Source organism: Hyperolius riggenbachi, chromosome 12, assembly GCF_040937935.1.
Source record: "Hyperolius riggenbachi isolate aHypRig1 chromosome 12, aHypRig1.pri, whole genome shotgun sequence".
In the NCBI taxonomy this organism is placed as follows: domain Eukaryota; kingdom Metazoa; phylum Chordata; class Amphibia; order Anura; family Hyperoliidae; genus Hyperolius; species Hyperolius riggenbachi.
In genome coordinates this window covers 95468601-95491774 of record NC_090657.1, presented here as the reverse complement: position 1 = coordinate 95491774, position 23174 = coordinate 95468601, and the positions used below count along the sequence as shown (strand labels likewise).

The 23174-nt window shown below is 44.8% G+C and overlaps 2 protein-coding genes across 4 annotated transcripts in view; both read right to left on the bottom strand.

Annotated features, from left to right (window-relative positions):
• LOC137541433 (potassium channel subfamily K member 9-like) overlaps positions 1–16176 on the bottom strand; it is a 96195-nt gene extending 80019 nt beyond the window's left edge. Inside the window, exons 1-3 of one of the 3 annotated variants that reach the window (XM_068262717.1) lie at positions 16091–16176; positions 11854–11933; positions 9532–9955 (exon numbers count right to left, since the gene is read on the bottom strand). In XM_068262717.1, coding sequence (XP_068118818.1) covers positions 9532–9862 — 331 coding nt within the window. In that variant the 5' untranslated portion in view covers positions 9863–9955; positions 11854–11933; positions 16091–16176. Of the gene's footprint in view, positions 1–9531; positions 9956–11853; positions 11934–15566 lie in introns of all 3 variants that reach the window. The other 2 variants (XM_068262716.1, XM_068262715.1) reach the window with 2 other exon arrangements.
• A 363-nt stretch (positions 16177–16539) lies between these two features.
• LOC137540957 (octapeptide-repeat protein T2-like) lies at positions 16540–17106 on the bottom strand. Its single transcript, XM_068262130.1, has one exon. It carries the CDS (start codon positions 17104–17106, stop codon positions 16540–16542), a length of 567 nt encoding a protein of 188 aa, XP_068118231.1.
• Between the last annotated feature and the right edge of the window lie 6068 nt (positions 17107–23174).

Below are 23174 nucleotides of genomic sequence, written 5' to 3'. Positions count from 1 at the left end.
AAAAATTATGATATAATGAATTGTACGAGTAGTAGGATAATTACTAGAACATCAGTAGCAAAGAAATTATTCTTATATTTTTATTTTCAGTTATATAGTTTTTTTTTTTTTTTTTATAACATTGCATCATTCTCTAATATTTACAGTTTACACATTACACTCAGCATTCTAATGATTTTACAGAGCAGGTAAGTGAACTTTTGAACCCTTCTCTGCAGAGAAAAAGAAAATACAATAACTGACAGTTGAGATAACAAGCTTCAGAAGACAGAGCTCTCTGCGACTTTGAAAGGTGGAGCTCAATGGCTCTTTTGCATAGATAACTGGAGTTTATTGACTCTTCATATACTGGAAACAATATTGGACTTTTTTTTGTTGCTTCAGTGTCTCTTTAAAGTGGTCCTGTTTCATATTTGTAGTTCTACCCAGCGTGGCCACAATTCCTGTAGAACAGAGAGCTCTGGCAGGTATTTCTGCAGTCTATAATCCAGGGAGTTTATACAACCTGGAATACAAACCCAATTGCATTAGTGGTGGTAGCTACAAGTTTTGCCCACCTGACCACATCTCAGCCTCCTCACTGAAGAAATGTCATTTATATTTTAGAATTGATCAGAAGTTCATTTGAAGTGAACATTACATGATACTGTTCTGTGTTCAAAGGATGCTATTTTATAAACACACTAGCAGTCTCCCTGTAATAATGGCTGTTTGTAAATCAAGGAACACAGTCTCCATCCCTGCCTGAGCGTTAATCTAGCTCTGGCCCTCTCAGCTCCGGTGCTGTTAGGCTCGCCACAGAAGCTGTCAGCACACTGGAGTTCAGCACAAAATGATATTCCTCCTCCATGGCCCCCCATCCCACCACGCCTTCCCTTAAATAAACTAGTCTCCCTCTTTGTCCTAGTAAAACCCGGTCTGACATGTAGCCCCTTGTAACCCTACCTCCATCATAGAAGCTATTCCTCCTCCATATCCTAGTAGCCCCCTTCCTTATAATACATTATTTCTCTAACGTACCATTCCACATTATACAGTAATAATACCTATAGCCAAAATTAAAGAAAAACGATTCAACTTTATGTCCTGGCAACAAGGATGCTCTCCGACCTCAATCACTAGTAATCACAATTAATTACTCGTGATTCAAATGAGGTTTAATTACAGCAGGTGAGCGCGGGGGATGAAAGGGTTGTTTACCCATAAATCAGCGTCCTCCCTGCGCTCCAAGCGTCCTATTAGTCGTGTCCAAGCCTCGCTGACAAAAAATAAAATCTTCTATGAACTCACCATACTCTCAATGGAATACCTTGGGGTATCGTCTTTCTAAAATGGGGTCACTTGTGGGGTTCCTATACTGCCCTGGCATTTTAAGGGCCCTAAACCGTGAGGAATAGTCTAGAAACCAAATGCCTCAAAATGACCTGTGAAATCCTAAAGATACTCATAGGACTTTGGGCCCCTTAGCGCAGTTAGGGTGTAAAAAAATGTCACACATGTGGTATCGCCGTACTCAGGAGAAGTAGTATAATGTGTTTTGGGGTGTATTTTTACACGTACCCATGCTGGGTGGGAGAAATATCTCTATAAATGGACAATTGTGTGTAAAAAAAAAATCAAAAAATTCTCAAATCAAAAAATTCTCATTTACAGAGATATTTCTCCCACCCAGAATGGGTATGTGTAAAAATACACCGCAAAACACATTATACTATTTCTCCTGAGTACGGCGATACCACATGTGTGACAACTTTTTGCAGCCTAGGTACGTTGAGGGGCCCAAAGTCCTATGAGTACCTTTAGGCTTTACAGGAGTGCTTACAATTTAGCACCCCCCAAAATGCCAGGATAGTAAACACACCCCACAAATGACGTGTGACATGATGAGATAGACATGGGTATGTACAGTGCAAGCGCACTAATAACTATGCTGTGTTCTTTTTTTTTTTTTTTTCTCTGCCTGAAAGAGTTAAATATCAGGTATGTAAGTGGCTGACTCAGACAGGAAGTGACTACAGTGTGACACTCATTGATAAGAAATTCCAACTATAAAACATTTTCCTAGCAGAAAATGGCTTCTGAGAGCAGGAAAGAAATAAAAAGGGTCAATAGTTCATAGATTTTAGCTCTGGCATACTTCAATGAATATGTCATTGAGTAACAATAAAACAGTTAAAACTTTTGGGTGCCTAATGTAAATGAATGAATCCCCTATATCCAGGGACAGGCGCCACAAACTGCGGTGATGTTAACTTCCTATTCCCTTTATGCATTGACAGTACAAATCAAAAGGAAACAAAAACCTTTTCATATCACGGTATGCTAATGACACCAACAGGGGCGTTGCTAGCCCCAAAGATCAGTGGCACGTGCCACGGATCTATTCTGAGGTGCCCAGGATGTCCCCCAGGCAGAGTCAGCTGTGGTGCCTCAATAGTGACCATGCTGGGAGCTGTGGTGCATCAATTGGGGGTATGCTGGGTGCAGTAGTGCCTCTATCTTGGCATACTGGGTGCTGTGGTTCCATGCTGGGTGCTGTGATGCCTTTAAAGGTGCATGCAGGGGGCTGTGGTTCTTCTACAGAGGCATGCTGGGAGTTGTGGTGCCTCAATGGGAGGCCCATGGGAGCAAGGGGCATTCCCTGACCTTCTACTGGACCACTAGAAGGTCATGGGATGCTATGGGGGAAGTGCCAGATAACCTGGTGGCAGGTCAGCCTGCCCAGCAGAAAGCCAGACAGCCAGCACAGAGGCCTGGTAACTCTGCCTAGTTATGTTTAAAGAATACCCGAACTGACATGTGACATGATGAGATAGACATGTGTATGTACAGTGCCTAGTACACAAATATCTATGCTGTGTTCCTTTTTTTATTTCTCTGCTTGAAAGAGTTAAATATCAGGTATGCAAGTGGCTGACTCAATCCTGACTCAGACAGGAAATGACTACAGTGTGACCCTCACTGATAAATTCCAAATATAAAACACTTTCCTAGCAGAAAATGGCTTCTGAGAGCAAGCAAGAGGTAAAAAAGGGGAATTTCTTATAAATGTGGGTCACACTGTAGTCACTTCCTGTCTGAGTCAGGACTGAGTCAGCCACTTGCATACCTGTTATGCAACTCTTTCAGGCTGAGAAAGAAAAAAAGGAACACAGCATAGTTATTTGTGTGCTAGGCACTATACATACACATGTCTATCTCATCATGTCACATGTCACTTCAGGTATCCTTTAAGTGAAGCTGCCTATTTATGCGATATGCTACATTTATTTATTTTTTGTATTACTGGAGGGGGCTTCATCCCACATTTTGCTAGGCAGGCCTACTTAGACTGCTGTAAATTTGTCTCCACCCATGACCACACCCACATTCTGGTACGTGCCCACACCCATTTTCCGTCTGGAGTGCCCAAAGGTGCCCTGGATCTCTTAGGATCTTAGCAACACCCCTGGACACCAACATGCATATGTCATTACCTGGCCAGAAACTACACAGCATCCTGTCACTCTGCTAAATGGTAGAGGTGGATGAGAGACAAAACTGAATTGTTTTCTTTATCTGCACCAAGAGAGCGATAGAAAAGAGGCAGCGACCAATAACAATTCCTTCCACCAGCCGTGCCTTATGCCAGGGGAGTATTATCCCATCTGAAGGCATATGGGGGTATAAACAAAAGCACTTAAAAAGGGAAACAATGATCACACAGAAATATGATCACTAAGAGATTTCTGGTAGCAGAGGAGAGCTATCTCTAATAGGATATTGAAGACACAGTCTGTTTCCATGGTCACATCACTTTCATCATGGCAAAATTACAAGATATCCTTTATCCATATTTCTTCCCTGATTCTACCGTCAACTAAATGATATGAATGTTGGTTAGGTAAATCTAATATGTTTTCACATAATTTTTCTCCCAAACAAAAAGTGTCCATAGAAATGAATATGTCACAGATAACACATAGCTGTGTTCACTTGTAATGACAGATCTGGACTGCAGTCATTTGTTCTGACGATGAATATGTTACAGTTCATTAAAGGTAACCATGGAATCTCATTGGATTGGGGATTCAACTGAAATGTGTTTGCTTTTACAACCCTCAACGTTTTTGAAAAGCAAGCAAATGATCTCCTTGGTCCTTATTTCATTCACTTTTTCTCCTAAAGCTACGTATACATGTGGGATATTTTAAGCGATTTTTTTTTTCTGTAATCTCGTGACATGGGTGCACTATTTGGGTAAAAGAGGCACCCTGGTGTGTGATAAAAACGTTTAAAAGGTAATGAGGTAGCTTACCTCAATGATGACAAAATCTTTGTAACAACAAAACATTTTATTTAGTGATAGCACAGGCAACGCGTTTCGCGGGTCTAAGCCCGCTTCCTCAGGCCAATAGCAGTGTCTACGTTTGCAGGAAAGAGAAGACTCCTCAATCAACTGGTATCATAACACAATATACAATACACCCGCGAAACGTGTTATGATGCCAGTCGATTGAGGAGTCTTCTCTTTCTTGCAAACGTAGGCACTGCTATTGGCCTGAGGAAGCAGGCTCAGACCCGCAAAACACATAGCCTGTGCTATCAATAAATAAAATCTTTTCTTGTTACAAAGATTTTGTCATCATTGAGGTAAGCTACCGTATTTTTCGGACTATAAGACACTTCGGACTATAAGACGCACCTTTTGTTGAACAGCGAGGAGAACGCCAGCGCATACCACTAAGGCTGCATCTGAAATGACCACCAGCTCATGTGTGCAGCACCTAAATAGACTTTCCGCACACGTCGCATTCAATTCAGATGCAAATCTGCTACTACTTATCATGCAAACAGGAAACTCAGGAGGAGGGGCTGAGAGCAGCTAACCTGATAGTTATATACTTACAGAGTTAAGAAAAAGTGGGGGGAAAGGCTGCGCATCCCTAAATACATGCTGCAATTGAATGGTTAATCGCACAGGCATACACTGCCTCTGCTAGACTGAAAAATGCATGCCCTGCATCCAAAACAAGTGCTAACATTTATTACACTAGGAGGAACTTTAGCTTCCAATATGGTTTGTAGAGTTGGGCGAACTGTTAGCGCAACTGCAGCCGAACTGTTCGGCTGCCCAACCTGTCATGTGGCTGTGGCTCTTACTACTTCCGGGTCGCAATGACCCGGAGTAGTACGTCTGCGCTGGCCCGGCGGAGCGCGTCCTAGATCGCGCTCCCGTTGCCGGGCACTCTCTGCGCATGTGTGTGACGTCACTCATGACGTCACACACATGCGCAGAGAGTGCCCGGCAACGGGAGCGCGATCTAGGACGCGCTCCGCCGGGCCAGCGCAGACGTACTACTCCGGGTCATTGCGACCCGGAAGTAGTAAGAGCCACAGCCACATGACAGGTTGGGCAGCCGAACAGTTCGGCTGCAGTTGCGCTAACAGTTCGCCCAACTCTAATGGTTTGCATGCAAAGTAGAATGAACTAGACACTTGTGCCACGGTGAGGCAAACCTCTGGGCAAGTGACCTAACCTAGATTTAAAACCATTGGGAGCAGCTAAGCAAAAAAAATAAAAAAATGTGTTACTTACATTTTGTTGAACAGCGAGGAGAACGCCAGCGCATACCACTAAGGCTGCATCTGAAATGACCACCAGCTCATGTGTGCAGCACCTAAATAGACTTTCTGCACACTTCGCATTCAATTCAGATGCAAATCATATGCAAATCTACTACTACTTATCATGCAAACGGTTTAATCATAACAGTCTGTAAGCTGCCGGACCTGATGGGGAACTTATAGGCTGCTGCCTCATGGGTACATTTAAATGAGATCCCTCCCATCCCCAGACACCCACCTTGGTTAACCGCCGCGGCCCCTGCTGCCCGTCAATCACCGCCACCTTCTCCTATCAGTGATAGGAGAAGGTGGCGGTGATTGACGGGCAGCAGGGGCTGCGGCGGTTAACCAAGGTGGGTGTCTGGCGATGGGAGGGATCTCATTTAAATGTACCTATGAGGCAGCAGCCTATAAGTTCCCCATCAGGTCCGGCAGCTTACGGACTGTTATGATTGGGGAGATGTTTAGCATTATCTGATTGGCTGCTGCATAATCATGTCTAGTATATAAACCTGTGTAAGAAAGATTTATGTGTGACAAACTTTCAGCATGAGCTTGATAAAGAGGTGCTAACCTCGAAACGTCGCTGTTTTCTGCTGATATGTTTTTATCTCAATAAAAGAGCATTCATTATAATTATTGAATCGGATAGTCGACTGGCTGCCAAGTTTAAGTACCTTACCTCTTACCAGCCTGGGTTCTAGGGGTGGGTGAGGAGGGTGTACGCCCGGAGTGCAGTGTGCGGGTCGCAGTGATGGAGGGGGGAGCCACGGCCACACTGGAACTCAGCTGTCAGGAGGGGGACCCGAACTCTCTCCCTGACTCTCCCCGGGGCCCCCCTCTATGCTCCCCCTCCGTGCTCCCCCTTCCACTGCAAAGTAAGCGCAGGGCTGAGCCTCACATAGGCACAACTCTCCTCCTTTTGGGCCCCATGCGCTGATCTCCTTCCTGCTGGGCTGCTCTGTCTGCAGCTGCTTGCTCTTACTACTTCCTGCTAATCAGGAAGTAGGGAGAGTAAGAGTAAGAGGTTGCAGACAGCGGAGCCCTGCAGATTAAGGCTACTTTCCCACCAGGACGTTGCGTTTTAGGGGACGTTATGGTCGCATAACGTGCCCCTAACGCAACTCCTGGTAGTGTTGGATGTGGACGTCAGACTGAGCCGCGTTGTGCAGCTCACTCTGGAGTCTGTGATGCGTACTCTTGGACGCATGCGGCATTACGTGGTCCCGCCAGCCAATCGCCGCACAGAGCGGCCGCTCCAGGAAGTAAACACTGCACGTCACACTGTGCAGTGAATATTAATTAGCCATGTGGCTGGCCGAGGAGGAGGAGGGGAGACCTCCTCCTCCAACACTACTGAGCATGTGCAAACAGTCTAACGCGGCTTAGCCGCTTATAACGTACAGCACGCAGCACTTTAACTTGACGTGCTGCGTTACACTGTAACGCAACGTGGGCACTGTGAAAAGCCCATTGACTTTTCATTACTGTGCGGTGGGCTGCGTTACAGGCTGCACTAACGTGCGCCTGTAACGTCTAACTGTGAAAGCAGCCTAAAGGTCTGAGTAAAGGTCTGTACAAACAACCAACAAATGTCTCTGAAAACAGACTACCAATGTTGCGGAAAACTACTTTACCGGTGACGTTGTTGGAAAGACTTATCGTTTCTGCACACCAATATTACAAATGTCCAACTCCTTCAAATACTGCACACACAAGTGGAAATTACATTATGCACAACATGCATGCATTTGGTAGAACAATATTGTTCAAACGACACTGTATACATGTGGCCGACTGGACAGAATCTGTCCAAAAATCATCTTGGGTTGATCCGCCGGATGTCGGTCACTCGACATTTGGCTACATTTTTTTTTCATACGATTGTTGTCTAATACAGCAAAAATCTGTCGTTTGACTGATGTTTTAAATGGCATAAGCTTAGTGTGTGTATGAGGCTTTATGCAAAATGGTAAATCAGTCACTACTATCTGATTGATTTCTTATTAACCTCCTCGGCGTTCTATTGAGATCGCCAGGGAGGCTGCGGGAGGGTTTTTTTTTAATTAAAAAAAAACTATTTCATGCAGCCAACTGAAAGTTGGCTGCATGAAAGCCCACTAGAGGGCGCTCCGGAGGCGTTCTTCCGATCGCCTCCGGCGCCCATAATAAACAAGGAAGGCCGCAATGAGCGGCCTTCCTTGTTTTTCTTAGATCGTCGCCATGGCGACGAGCGGAGTGACGTCATGGACGTCAGCCGACGTCCTGACGTCAGCCGCCTCCGATCCAGCCCTTAGCGCTGGCCGGAACTTTTTGTTCCGGCTGCGCAGGGCTCAGGCAGCTAGGGGGGCCCTCTTTCGCCGCTGCTCGCGGCGAATCGCCGCAGAGCGGCGGCGATCAGGCAGCACACGCGGCTGGCAAAGTGCCGGCTGCGTGTGCTGCACTTTATTTGATAAAAATCGGCCCAGCAGGGCCTGAGCGGCAGCCTCCGGCGGTGATGGACGAGCTGAGCTCGTCCATACCGCTCAGGAGGTTAAGGAGTAGTGGACCACTCACCAAATGAAAACAGATAACATGACAGCTGGAATCTGAAAGGTTGTGATGGGTAACACATTAAAGTGCATACACATGCACAATTTCTGTAGCCCATAGGGATAGGGACTCCATCCTGCAGGCGATATATGGGGCAAGGGACAACAGTGCGGTGCATGACAAAGCAGCTTCAAGCAAGTGGGCGGACTGAGATGGGAAAACAATGGGCTCGGCCTGTACCTAGCCGACATGACTGGACAGTTAGTCTCTCTTGGTGACGCATTGGGGTCACCGTACACTAGATTTTCAGCAGAGCACACCCTAACCGATCACCTCTACCAAGAAGCCTCTATCATGTGTACAAGGATTTCATTTTTAATCTAGTTGGGACTGATGTATCAAGATGGGAGCGAATAGTATTCCAGAGTAACCAGTACGCTTTTGGTGAACCAGATCTACTAGGCTTTTGTAAGGGTCCGAATAAAATCAAAAAGACCTCTTACTAAAATAAAAAAGTGGTAAATGTAAATTTTAGGGTCTTTGAAATGACTCAACTTTATGTGAGCAAGAAAGATCTCCCATGATGCATTACTACTGAATATGCAAATCATTCCTTTATGTCCCTAAGACCTTTTTCACACTGAAGGCTGAACAAATGTTTTAACTGATCAGTTGTTCCATAACAGTGCATCCTGAAAAGATGTCAGTTAAAACACATAATGTGAAGTGACCCATTGGGAGACATGGACACTGGGCTGCATGTCAGTTGTCCATTCAGTTGCAACTGACAGCAACTCATTCAGTGTGAAAGGACCCTAAAAGCCTGACACAGATGCTGAACCACTGGAGTGCAAGTGTGCCCACAGCCTGTTCATTCTACAAAGCCAAACTAATCCAACATGCATACAGCTGTTTTGTACTTGTTGGCCATCATTTTTGGCATGGATAGTAATGTTTCCTGCTATTATGTGAAACCCAGTTTTCTAATAGAGAAGTTGACCAGAGCAGCCAGTCCGTGATGTCCTCACAGAATGACAATTACCATTGTCTTTTGTACGTTACATTCTGCACAAGGTAACGTTAACGTGAAGTAGTATAGTAAATAAAGAAATATGCCGACACCATCTGGCTGGTCAAGTGTGAAAAGCCTACAAATGAAAACCATTTTCAGGGTTTTCATTACAGGGTCTCTTCAGGTAAAAGGTTCCTGAGGCTGAAAGGTGGGGAAGGGGGAATCTGTATTATGTTATTCAGCATGCAATCAGAAAAGCTTGGAATGCCTCTCATCAGCAGGTAATGCAACATTTATTACAATCCGCTGTGCGGAGAGGGAGGAGGAAACATTGAACTCCCTCTAGAATTAAAATGATTGAAAGAAGAAGCAAAACTTACCTATGGTAGTAATCACTGTAATAGCAAAGTAGAAGGAACCGGCAAATTTCCATTGCTTTCCTGCACGGTGAGGCTCAGACTGCAGAACCACACGCTCGATCTCCCGATAGTCCTCATCAGAAAAATGATATTTCTTTTTTAGGTCAGTCCTCTTTTCCTCCAAGATCCTTTTCCGGGAGCTTTCGGACTCTGATTCCAGAGCATCAAATACGGCAGCTCCCACCAGGAGATAGGAGAACATGCACAGGATCAGAGAGAGAGTCCTTATGTTCTGTTTCTTCATTTTGTGTAGGAACAGTGACAAGCTGGACTTAAACATTAAACTGGACATTCGTACACAGGCTGGGCTCCGAATCTTCACAATCTATTGCCTGTGGCTGCACAGGGGCTGGAGCAGAACAGATCGGCAGGCCATTATTCCCATCTGAAATACAGAGTCAAACAGTCCTGTACAGCGATCTGTCAAAGTATCAAACTGAGGCAAAATGTTGAAGCAAAGCTCACAAACACAACTTGGTTGCATCCTATTTCAAGCCTGTGAAAGTGGTGGGAAGTTTCTCCACCCTTTCCTGGCTTGTAATCCCTATGCACAGATAACATAATATAGCATGGGAACCACTAGCAGCGCTTATCTAAGCACTTAAGATTTATAACGCTCTTGCTAATATATTGCTATGTGTGTGGTCCCATTTGCAGGATGTCATTTAAACAACAAAAACAAAACCCATAGCTTAAATTAGCAAGAGCTTTACAAACCACAAGCGCTGGGATCCGTGATTGGGTATCAGCAAACTATGCAGCTGCCTCGGCCACCTCTTGCAGCTGAGGGTCCAAATCCAATCTTTATGGAGTTATTAAACACGGCTGCTGGTTATATAATGGGACAGGATGGAACTGTAAAGGGCAGAAATGGTTGCAGGGTGGGTGTATAGAGCACCAAGCCAGCTCAGTAATTTGTTAGCTTTCAAAATAAGTACTCCTGACTTCAGAAACATAATCTCACTAATATAAATGTGAAAGTTTGGATGTTTGGTACTCAATCACGCAACAAAGGCTGAACGGATTTGAATGAAATTCGGCACACACATAGTACATTACCTGGAATAACATATAGGATACTTTTTATCCTTAATGTACAGCACTGCATAATATGTTGGCGCTTTATAAATACAATAAATAAATAAATATATCCCCATTACCAAAAAGCTGTCGGAGACAAATATAAATTTCACTGGGAAAATGTAAACTGCAGCCATTCTTACACTGTTAATGGCAGGGTTCCCAAACTTTGCACCGCGGGTCGCTGGGTGATTGGGATTATTATTCAGAAAAGTGGGTGGAGCCTACAAAAGCCAATCATTATTCACCTATTGATTTTCAAGGGGAATATTTAATTGCTGCCATTCTTGCACTGTTAATGGCAAAAGCCTCAAACCTGGTACAGTTGGTCATTGGGTGATTGGGGTTCAAATTCAGAAAAGGGGGTGGAGCGACAGTCAATCAGATCAGTTTCATTTAAATGCAAATTATTGATGCCAAAGACCGCAAAGCTCATAAACTAGGTCATTAACCTCCTTGGCAGTATGCAGTTTCTGAGGCTGCGTCCGCCAGGAGGTTTTTTTGCACCCAATTTTTTTAAAAAAAACGCTTTAGCTACCATTTCGCTAGCTAAGCGTATGTACAAGGTTGCTCCGGTCCCCTCCATGCCCGCCAATTGCCGCCGGCTATACGTACCTCGCCACGATCCCACGAAAAGCGCAGTTTCCCGATCGGCTTCCGGCGTTGCTATGGCGACGATTGGAGATGACGTCATGACGTCAGCCGCAAACCCGACCGCCGTCATTGCGAAGCCTGGAGCCGATTGGGCGGCTGCGCCTGCGTGGAAACGTTGGGGGGGTTTACGTATCCCGGAAGTAATTGCGGGCGATCGCGGGGGACCGGAGAAACTTTGTGCATACGTTTGCTAGCTAAAGCGTATTGCACCATTTAATTATTTTTTTAAATACCTGGGGCCATGTGATCCTCCGGGGCGGCTACCCCGTGTGTAGCATGGGGTTACCGCTAAGGAGGTTAAGTAATTGAGTAATTGTGTGTTAGGGTTAGAAAAAGTGGGCAGAGCCAACACCAGCCAAAAAATACATACCCGGGCAACGCCAAGCCATCAGCTAGTTTTAATATAAATCTGTTGTGCCAGACAGGTACCAATGTGATAATTAATAGCTTACTGTAATTATTTGAGATTTGTTCTTTGTTTAATGTCTCAATATATTACAGAAATATAAGAATAATTAGGAATAGTGGAAAACCAAATGTGTCTCAAACCTTTCAGTTGATGAAATCGGTTATTGCTACCTATTAGTGCAGAGTCCTGGTATGGTGAAGTTGTCAGGGCCCTAAAAAAGCTAGAAACAGTCCTACTGTTAGTGACAGATTTGTATTTCTTACAATAGCAACCCATAACTTTCATACTGAGCCACAGGAGATTGCGGAACCCTATAAAGTAACAATTATTATTATTAATTAGTATTTCTATAGCGCTAACATCTTCCACAGCACAGTACAGAGTACACAGTCTTGTTAATTAACTGTCCCTCAGAGAAGCTCACAATCGAATCCCTACCATAGTCTAGGGCAAATTTTGGGGAGAAGCCAATCAATTTATCTGTATATTTTGCGGATGTGGGAGGAAACCGGAGTGCCAAGAGGAAGAGACCCACAGAGACATAGAGAGAACATACAAAGATAGTACAGATAGTGCCCTGGCTGGGATTCAAACTGGGGACTCAGTGCTGCAAGGCAAGAGTGCTAACCACTATGCCACCGTGCTGCCCAATTATTACATTGTAATAATTGCACAATTTATCAATATACACCATTTATAATAATGAAAAGGACTGTTGATTAGTTGCTATGGGATACTGCACTGTGCACATTGCCATAACAAGTCCAGAGGTGTGAAAAACATCCCTAAACCTGTGTGATGGATAAACTGCCCAAGTGCCCATTTTCCCCAACCCCATCGTCCAACCAAAACCAAAACCCTGTTCATGATTCATAACAGAATACTTCAATTTCCATTAAAGTATGTTCCCTGTTTGACTGTCAGCAGCCTAGATTCCTCTATAAGGAACAGTCACATGCCATCATTCGTATGCCCTTGGACAGGACAACCTATTGTCCTAAATGAACAGTAACACTTTAAATTGCAAGTGCTGCAAATCCTCGGCGATACTGGGCTTCATATAAACCTATTAAAAAGATGTCATGAATCACAGGATGGCAGCTAGCAATAAAGCCTGCAACACACTATTCAATCATCCCACAATTTGACAAAATAATCAATATTTCCTACTGTGTGGCTATAGCAAATTAGTCAAGGCCACACATATAATGGCAGCAAACGAACAAAACTATTAATTCAGCAAATGGGCATTAACTTAATGAATAGGACCGATTTAGCACAGACTAAATCTCAAACGGATATGATAAAAGATTCCTCGGGTTCAAAACGATGATTTTTAGGTGAAAGTTGCTTCATTTGCTATGTGCTGATTCAACCGATTTAACAGATCGTTAATTTACAGCTACCATATCAATCATGTTACGCTGATGCTGTGATATTGCTTGATTTAGTTTGCTCAGAGGTTAAATGATTAGCACTCTTGCCTTTCAGTGGTTGGGTCTTGGCACTGAATTCAGCGAGGATACCATCTGCATGAAGTTTGTATATTATCCCGGTGCTTTTAGGGGGTTTATCCAGGAACTCAGGTTTTCTCAAACATCCTAAAAAAATACTGGCGAGTTAGGGGTACTTCTGAGTGTTCCAGGGGGTACTCAGGCTTGATATACTTAACTAAGAATAACAAATTTAGAGTTTTAGAAAATGATAAATCATATTTAAACACCAAATTAGTATTTTAGCTAATTAAAAGCAATAGTAAAAGCTTGGAAATGGTTTAAAACCAAATATAATGTACTACGATTAAATATATATTTGTCAAGGGGTACTTGTGATAATGTTTACTATGCTAGGGGGTACTTGGTGAGTATATTGTTTGAAAAGGGGTATATACCAATAAAATGTTGAGAAACACTGAGTTAGACTATGGTCAAGGCCGGGCTGAGGCAGAGGCGAGAGAGGCTCCAGCCTCAGGGCACAGTGTAGTAGGGGGCGAAAAAACTCACTCAGCCATCATTCCCCTATTGTGTTTGATGCAGAGAGAAATAAGAAAAGGGGGTACCTGGCAGTGACTGCAAGCCAGATAACTAGAGATTACGGTGTTGGGAGCCCTGGGGTGCCTCTTAGTGTAATAGCAATCAGTGTGTGATGGCTGCGGTGGGAGGGATGGAGGGGCGCACTTTGGTGTCTCAGCCTTGGGTGCCAGCTCTGACTATGGTAGAGACATCACATTAGACTACTATGGTATGGATTAGATTGTGAGCCCCTGTGAGAATTTCTCTGTGTGTTCTGTAGGAAATGTCAGTACTACATAAACACATACCGTAACTTTCAATCTATTAAGCTCCATTTACATAATTTCATGCATGGTCACTCTGTAGGTGCCCATTAATGACACAATCTTTTTGTCCAATCTTCTCATTTCTCTGTAAGATGAGGAACTAACTAAAATATTATTATTTTATTATCATTATTTAGTATTTCTATAACACTGACATCCTCCGCAGCGCTGCACAGAGTACTGTATATTGGCTTGTCACTTAAGTGTTCCTCACAATCGAATCCCTACCAGTCATTGTTAATTCCTTTTTTTTTTTTTTTTGCAGTAAATCTTTATTAAAACGCTGAAAAAGATTACAAACATCACCAATTAATGGTGGGAAAAACATAAATACAAAGCATAGATATAATCATAGATTACGCAAACAATGCATGGTATTTAATATGTTAACGACATTCAAAGCAGTTAAACATCTTTAACAACATCTATTTAGGAGCCCTAACATAGTTATATGTCTGTATCATGTAGTGTATGTATCGGGCCAATTTAGGGGGAAGACAATTAACTTATCTGTATGTTTTTGGGATGTGGAAGAAAACCAGGGTGGTCAGAGGAAACCCACACATACAAACTGTCAACCACTACCCTACCGTGCTGCCCATTCAAAGTACATTCACTCAGTTTACTCTACTACTACATACGCTAATAATGGACAAAAAAGATTGCATCATTAATGGGTGCTAGCAGAGGTGTATCTAGAGGGGTGCAGGCATGGCTCGTGCCATGGGGGCCACAGCACCATGGGCACCATAGCTGCCCCCTCCACCCTCATGTTCCACCACCATACTGAGCCCCTCAGGTATTTGTACCTGCTCTTATACTGGAGGACGTCTCTCACTACCTATAATGGGGGGAGGGGCTAATTATACTAGGGGTGGGGGGCACCTTTCACACTATCTACAGTATATTGGGGGGCTCCTTGTACTGGGGGACACCACTTAAGCTAAAGAAGGCTACTTATATTGGGGAGACACCTTATCACATATACTGGGAGGGCATCCTAAACTGGGGGCTACCTATACTAGGGTGCTGCCGCTGGTTACTTATACTTGGGGATGCTAACTCTAGCAACCTATACTGGGGGGGGGGGGGTATTTATACGGGAAGGGGGGATACTTGTCTCATTACCTATGCTGGGAGGTAGCGATTTCAGTGTTTGCCATAGGCGCTATATTACCTGTACGCCCCTGGGTGCCAGTAGTTTGATTAAGATCAGAAACCATGACAATGTGAATAATGGTAAACTACAAGCCTGTCCTGTTCAATATGACCCCTCAGGCAGATCAAAAGTTCTCAAACTCTGGGTGGGGGGAAATCCGCATACATGTATTTATATCTAAACAGTTTGGTTACAGCTAGATCCTCTCTATACAAAAGTTTTGGTAAATGCTGCGCAGATTTATACACATATGTTGGCTATAAACGGTGTATAAATGACAAGTGATGGGGGATAACACAAGCTCAAGACAGACAGCCATGCAGTGACAGGCTGGAAGAATACACTAAAGAGCTTACCTAGCAGGAGGCCTGTTAGCTCGCTGGGCAGCTTGCTGACCCCCGGTTTCTTCCCCACCATCAGCACCCCCACAAGCAGGGGCGGCTCCAAGGGGGGGGCTTGCCGGTGCTATAGCACCCCCTAGCAGCTTCATAGCATTGGCTTAGCATCCTCGTGAAATTTTCCTAAGAAATCGTTAGTGCGGGCAGGCTTTTTAAACAAAAACGTTGTATACGCCGCCCGCCCACCTAGCTGTTCTCTTCATTTGCGGTGCCGACTTCCCTCCTCCTTCACCTCATCCTTCCCTCCCCTGGGCTTGACACAGTGTTGTGTCACATATTGTAGCGCGTAATTCAAGCAGTGAGAAGCTCTGGAGCGATCCTCTGCCAGAGCAGGTCTGACTGAGGGAGCTGCACGCTGTAGGGGAGGGGGGAGGAGGGAGATACAGGACACACTGAGGATGCTGCAGCTACAAGCAGCCCAGCATCAGAGAGCGCACAGAGAAAACCAGCTGGAGAATTGAAAGGAAGAAGAGGTAATATACTCAGCTTCAGTCTTTGCCTCTATACGTTCTATGTCTCTCTGCATCTGTCTCCACTCTCTGCGTGTCTTTGCAGCAGTCTCTTCCCACTCTCTGCGTGTCTCTGCATCTGTCTCTGCCCACTCTCTGCGTGTCTCTGCATCTGTCTCTGCCCACTCTCTGCGTGTCTCTGCCCACTCTCTGCGTCTGCCCACTTTCTGTGCATCTCTCAGTGTCTGTCGCTGCCCACTCTCTGCGCATCTCTCTGCCTCTGTGAATGCCCACTATCTGCACGCCTCTTTGCGTCGGTCTCTGCCCACTCTCTGCGCGTCTCTCTGCATCTGTCTCTGCCCACTCTCTGCGTGTCTCTGCATCTGTCTCTGCCCACTCTCTGCGTGTCTCTGCATCTGTCTCTGCCCACTCTCTGCGTGTCTCTGCCCACTCTCTGCGTCTGCCCACTTTCTGTGCATCTCTCAGTGTCTGTCGCTGCCCACTCTCTGCGCATCTCTCTGCCTCTGTGAATGCCCACTATCTGCACGCCTCTTTGCGTCGGTCTCTGCCCACTCTCTGCGCGTCTCTCTGCATCTGTCTCTGCCCACTCTCTGCGCGTCTCTCTGCATCTGTCTCTGCCCACTCTCTGCGCATCTCTCTGCGTCTGTCTCGGCCCACTCTGCGCTTTTCTCTGATTCTGTCTCTGCCCACTCTCTGTACGTCTCTCTGCGACTGTCTCTGCGTCTGTCTTTGCCCACTCTGCGTGTCTCTCTGAGTCTGTCTTTGCCCACGCTCTGCGTCTGTTTCTGCCCACTCTCTGTGCGTCTCTCTGCATATGTCAATGCCCACTCTCTGCGTGTCCCTATGCGTCTGTCTCTGCCCACTCTCTGCGCGTCTCTCTGCGTCTGCCCACTCTCTACGTGTCTCTCTGCATCTGTCGTTACCCGCTCTCTGCATGTCTCTCTGTGTCTGTCGCTGTCCGTCTCTCTGCTTCTGTCGCTGCCCACTCTGCGCGTCTCTCTGCCTCTGTCAACGCCCACTCTCTGCATGTCTCTCTGTGTCTGTCTCTGCCCACTCCCTGCGCGTCTCTGCGTCTCTTTGCCCACTCTCTGCGACTGTCTCTGCCCACTCTCTGTGCGTCTCTCTGCATCTGTCTCTGCCCACTCTCTGCGCGTCTCTCTGTGTCTGTCTTTGCCCACTCTCTGTGTCTGTGTGCCCACTTTCTGTGCGTCTCTGCGTCTGCTGCTGCCCACTCTCTGCGCGTCTTTCTGCCTCTGTGAATGCCCACTCTCTGCACGTCTCTCTGCGCCTGTCTCTGCCCACTCTCTGCGCGTCTCTCTGTGTCTGTCTTTGCCCACATTTCTCTGCCCACTCTCTGTGTGTCTCTCTCTGTGTTTCTCTGTCTACGCGTCTCTCTGAATTCCTTGTTTCTCTCTCTGCACGCCTCTGCCCACCCTCTGCGGGGCTTTCCCCCCGTCTCTCTGCCCACTCTCTGTGTGTCTGTGCCCACTCTCTGTGCATCTCTCTTATGGTCCAAGCTGGGCTATACCACTGTGGCATGCCATCCTCTGCAGCTGTCTCCTTCACAATCAACCTCCACTCAGATGACTGCCCTCCATCACTCCCTGGTGCCTTTTGAATTGACCCGTGTTGCTGTATCAGCACTCGCGACGCTACTGCGCAGGTGCGGCTCTCTAAAGGACAACTGAAGTAAGAGGTATATGGAGGCTGCCCTATTTATTTCCTTTTAAACAATACCAGTTTTCTGATTATCCTGCTGACCCTCTTCCTCTGATACTTTCAGCCATAGACCCTAAACAAGCATGCAGCAGATCAGGTGTTTCTGGCATTATTGTCTAATCTGACAAGATTAGCTGCATGCTTTTTTTTCTGGTGCTATTCAGACACTACTGCAGCCAAATAGGTCAGCAGGGCTGCCGGGCAACTTGTATTGTTAAAAAGGAAATAAATATAGCAGTCTTAATATCCTTCTTACTTCACTTATCCTTTAACTCTTGCCTAGGGGGCAGAATTGCCTTGGAGATGTATCATAGCAACAGAGGAGTGAAGATTTGTTCCCACTTAGTAACATGGAAAAAACGTTCGCTCCCTTGTGCGATTAGTAAGATGTGCTATCTGTCCCAGGACAGGACATCAGGATGTGTGTTCCTATTCCCTAGATAGGTTTGATGCAATGAATGTTTGCATGTCTGCACTATGCCTGTTACAGGGCCAGAGTTAGGACACCTATGTTTACCTGGGTACTTCTGCGCAGTATAGGTGACTAAGCATAAGAATGCATTCTTCTGTGAACTAAAACCCCGGCTTTTAACTTAGCTGTAGGGATAACAGTGGTGCCTGGATGAGTGAATCTGTGAATGCATTTGTTTGAACATTTGCATGCGAGAGTGCGAAGGGTTAATAGATTTCCACTTAGGGCTGGTTCAGACAGACGCTTTTGGGGCGTTTAACGCGGCGTTTCAGACGCTGCGTGTTTTGGGATCTATCGCCGTCCCATTCAAGTGAATGGGAGCGTTTATGGCTGGCTTTTGCAGGCTTTCATAAACGCCTGGCGGTTGATCCCGGCGTTGCGTCTAGACTCGAAAGCAACATGTTGCTTTCAGAGGCGGTAAACGTCAGGAAACAATAGCAGAGACCAGAACTGTTAGCCTTGAACGCTTCCAAAATGCCTTCAAAAGCTAGCGTTTAAACGCTGGCGTGTGAACGCGACGCCAAGCGAAAGCTCAGCAGACGCCGTGTGAACCAGCACTGTGACTGATCGGGGTACAGATCATCCGGCAGGGCTAGGTGTATAGATTATTCTTGCAAGCATGATTATCTGTACCATAATGCATCCTTTCCTCTGATACCCAGGTCACGCTCCACTAGTGGTTTCATCCGGTAAAGTTTCTTATCTTGAAAAGGGAAGTTCAGATATAGGCAAGAAAACAGGGAGAGTGGTGAGGAAAAGCATTGCCGCAAATCTGATAGGAATTAAATTCTGTGTGTGAGGATTCTCTGTATTGGTATGCCTGTAATGACTGCACCTCCTCATTCTGCTGCTCAATTTTAAGGATAAGCTCGCTCTGCTAACCTTGTGGATACATCAGCCAAGGCTACACCTATTTTATTGTCAGCCATGATACTAATAAGAAAAGCTAGGTATAAATACCGGTAGTATATGAGCTTCACCTAAAGTGACTGCAGTAATTCCAGGTGAAAATCTAGTGCAAGTTCAGGAGTACAATTGACATCAGCAGCCATCCATTCAAGCAATAAAAATCTAAGTTGACTCTTTAAATTCCTGCTGCCAGATGCAGTATTGCACCCCTTGCGCCGTGGCATGCAAAGGTTGTAGCCCCACTAGGGCCCCTGGCCTGGACCTCTAGTAGTTACTGCAACAGTTCTTTACTGGTGTTGTAGTTGGAATGAGCATATCTAAATGTTCCTGGAATAGTAGTAAGCATAAACAAATCATTCCTTTTCCTCTCCTTACACCTCTTTCCCCATCGCGTAATTGAACAGCATGGCAATGCAGTAAGGAAGGAGGAAGCTGTGATATGAGATGTTGTACGCCACCTTGGGTCGAGAACCATATAGCAAGTGTTCAAGGCTCTAGGGGCTAGATTCACTAAACCGTGATAACTCAAATATCACACCTTATCAAAGCTATCACACCTTATGAAAAGATATCACACCTTATCAAAGTTAACTCGCCTTATCAGAGTAGCATAGCGAGTACTACAAACTTATGCCTGCTAATTGGCAATGGCACTCGTCCTGCCCTGAGCCCCTGCAGGTTCGTAGTGCTTGCTGTGCTACTCTGATAAGGTATGTTAACAACTTTGATAAGGCGTGATATCTTTGATATATTTTCATAAGGTGTGATATTTGAGTTATCATGGTTTAGTGAATCAAGCCCTAGGTGTGAAATTATGCAGCCCTTTACATAAGGTGTGGGGAGGAGGGGTTAAACATTATGGAGTTGATTCATAAAACATTCTTAAGAATGATCTCATCTGCCGGTATTCTATTTTTAACTTTACCTACATAAAACCTTTTAAGCATCCAAAACAAACAAACAAACAACCTACAAACAAACAAAAAATACTAAAAACAATTCAATAGATGTAATACCAAAGTTGTTATTTATTTTATAAGCAAGGTGAGCAATAAGTAAGGAGTGATAACTTACGAGATACATTTTGTGGTCAATCTCTGTGTGAACTGAATACCATGCCCAGGAAATTGTGGCAAGAGCACTAACATAAATGAAACAGGTGCTGAAAACTGAACTTTTCCTGACTTGGTGTATTTCAATGAGAGTGCCTTTACCAGGGATGAAGCAAGTGGATACAGTGTCACAACTGATGAGCTTAAGCCCTCTGTTGGGAGTACCACAAGGCTCAGTCCTTGGACCCTTCCTCTTCTCTGTCTATACTCAGAGCCTTGGCCAGCTTTGCATTTAATTTTGTTTGCAATACTATCTATATACCTAGTGCAACTAAATCTATCTTCCTGTTCCTGAGGTACATTATTAGCTCATGCACCTGACTGTCTACCTTTTTTTCTTTCATATTTCCTCGATTCCTGAATCTTAAAGGGACTCCGATCACCTCTCATGGGCATGCCTTTAAAACTCCGACCATTACTGCAAAGTACTTAAAGATGCATACCTTGTAACTTGTGCTCTCCTCTTTCATTTGATGCCTGAATTGCCATTCTACACCAAATAGTTTTCGTTTGATTTCAATTTAAAAATAGCGGCTGCCATCTTGGCTATGTTATAACTTCTGGGTCACCCCTGTCTTCTCCGTTAGAGAAGTGCATCACTGAATGAAGCAGGAAGAGGAAATGACACGCATGGCCATTGCAAGAGGCTCCTCCAGAGGGGTCATAGCACAACTTTGTTGAAAGTCGTCTGGCTTAAAGGCATACCCATGAGAGGTGCTCGGAGTCCCGTTAATATGGAGAAAACAGAAAATGCCATTTTTACAGCAAGAAATTCATCTCTGCAAGCTGACATAACATCTGTAACACACCAATGATCCATGCCCCTCATGAATGCTACCAAGGTGTAATATTCAACTCCACACTCTTATTCAAACCTCAAATCGATACATTAACTACCGCCTTTTGTCTGCTACTGAAGAACATTTGCCACATTCTCAAGTTCCTTACTTAGGATGCAACCAAATGGCTTGTTCATGCCATAACAATTTCCCAACATGACTACTGCAACACCCTTCCCTAAGCCCTGCCTATTAACTCACTGAATTTACTTCAGTCAACTATGAACTCTGTTGTGTGACTCATTCACCTCTCCTCTGGCTTCATTACTGCTGTCGCTCTGTAATGTTTTTCTTCACTACCTGCCTACCCCACATAGGATACATTTAAAGATACTGACGCCTTGTATATTGTATACGCTACACTGTGCTCGGCAGAGGTGGTTCAGTTGAAAAAAATGGAGTCACATATCAGTGTGTTGGTAAGGTTAGCAGTTTATTTATCATTGCCCTTGACACTCTCTCATCTCTCTGGTACTTGGATTACTGTCTGGAATTCTGAAAAAATATATGTGCAGGGTGAGGCTGAGAAGGCGACCATCAGGCAGTTTTCTGATGCCCTCAAAAGGGAGCACCAGAGATTATTAAGATATTGCGATAGTGGACTGTTCTGGAATATTATTAGACCCACCAAATTGTGATACAATGCCGCCCATAATTATTCATACCCCTGGCAAATTTTGACTTAAAGTTACTTTTAGTCAACCAACAAGTAATTTTTTGACGGGAAATGACATAGGTGTCTCCCAAAAGATAATAAGACGATGTAAAAGAGGCATTATTGTGGAAAAAAAAACATTTGACAGCTTTTATTTACATTTGAGCAAAAAGCGTCTTGTCCAAATTTATTCTTACCCTTCCCAATAATCAATAGAAAAAGCCTTTATTGGCTATTACAGCAATCAAACGCTTCCTATAATTGCAGATCAGCTTTTTGCATGTCTTCACAGGTATTTTTGCCCATTCATCTTTAGCAATGAGCTCCAAATCTTTCAGGTTAAAGGGTCTTCTTGCCATAACCCTAATCTTTAGCTCCCTCCACGATTTTCAATTGGATTCAAGTCAGGACTCTGGCTGGGCCACTCCAAAACGTTAATGTTGTTGTCTGCTAACCATTTCTTCACCACTTTTGCTGTGTGTTTTGGGTCATTCTCATGCCGAAATGTCCACTGGTGCCCAAGGCCACGTTTCTCTCCAGACAACCTGATATTGTGTTTTTGAGAATCCTCATGTATGCTCTTTTTTCATATTGCAGTTTACTGTGATTAGGTTGCCTGATCCATTGGATGAAAAACACCCCAAGGAATTAGATTCCCACCACCATGGGGGGATGTGGGGATGGTAATTTTTGGGTTGAAGGCTTCTCCTTTTTATGCCAAATGAAGGAAACATCATTGTGACCAAACAATTCAATTTTGTGTTTCATCTGACCATAACACAGAAGACCAGAAGTCTTCTTCTTTGTCCAGATGAGCATTTGCAAAGGCCAAGCAAGCCTTTGTGTGCCTTATCTGGAGAAGTGGTGCCCTCCTTGGTCTGCATCAATGGAACCCAGCAGTGTGCGGTGTCCGTTGGATTGTCTGCCTTGAAACATTGCCACCAGCAGAGCCCAGATTTCCCAGGATGGCCTTGGTGGTGATCCTTGGATTATTTTTCACCTCTCTCACTATCCTCCTGGCCAGCACAGGTGTCACTTTTGGCTTCCGATCACATCCTCTGAGATTTTCCACAGTGCAGAACATCTTGTATTTTTTAATAATACTTTGAACTGTAGCCACTGGAACTGTAAAACATTTAGAAATGGCCTTGAAGCCCTTTCCTGACTTGTGAGCAGCCACAATGTGCAACCGCAGGTCCTCACTGAGCTCCTTTGTCTTAGCCATGACTGTCCACAAACCAACTGCAGAGAGCTGCTGTTTTTTCACCTGTTGAGTTGATTAAAACAGCTTTTCCCAATTAACCAGGGTAATTAGGATGCTTTAGAATAGCTTGGACTATTTGGAATGGTAGAACTTTTGGATTTTCCCACAGACTGTGACAGTTTGTGA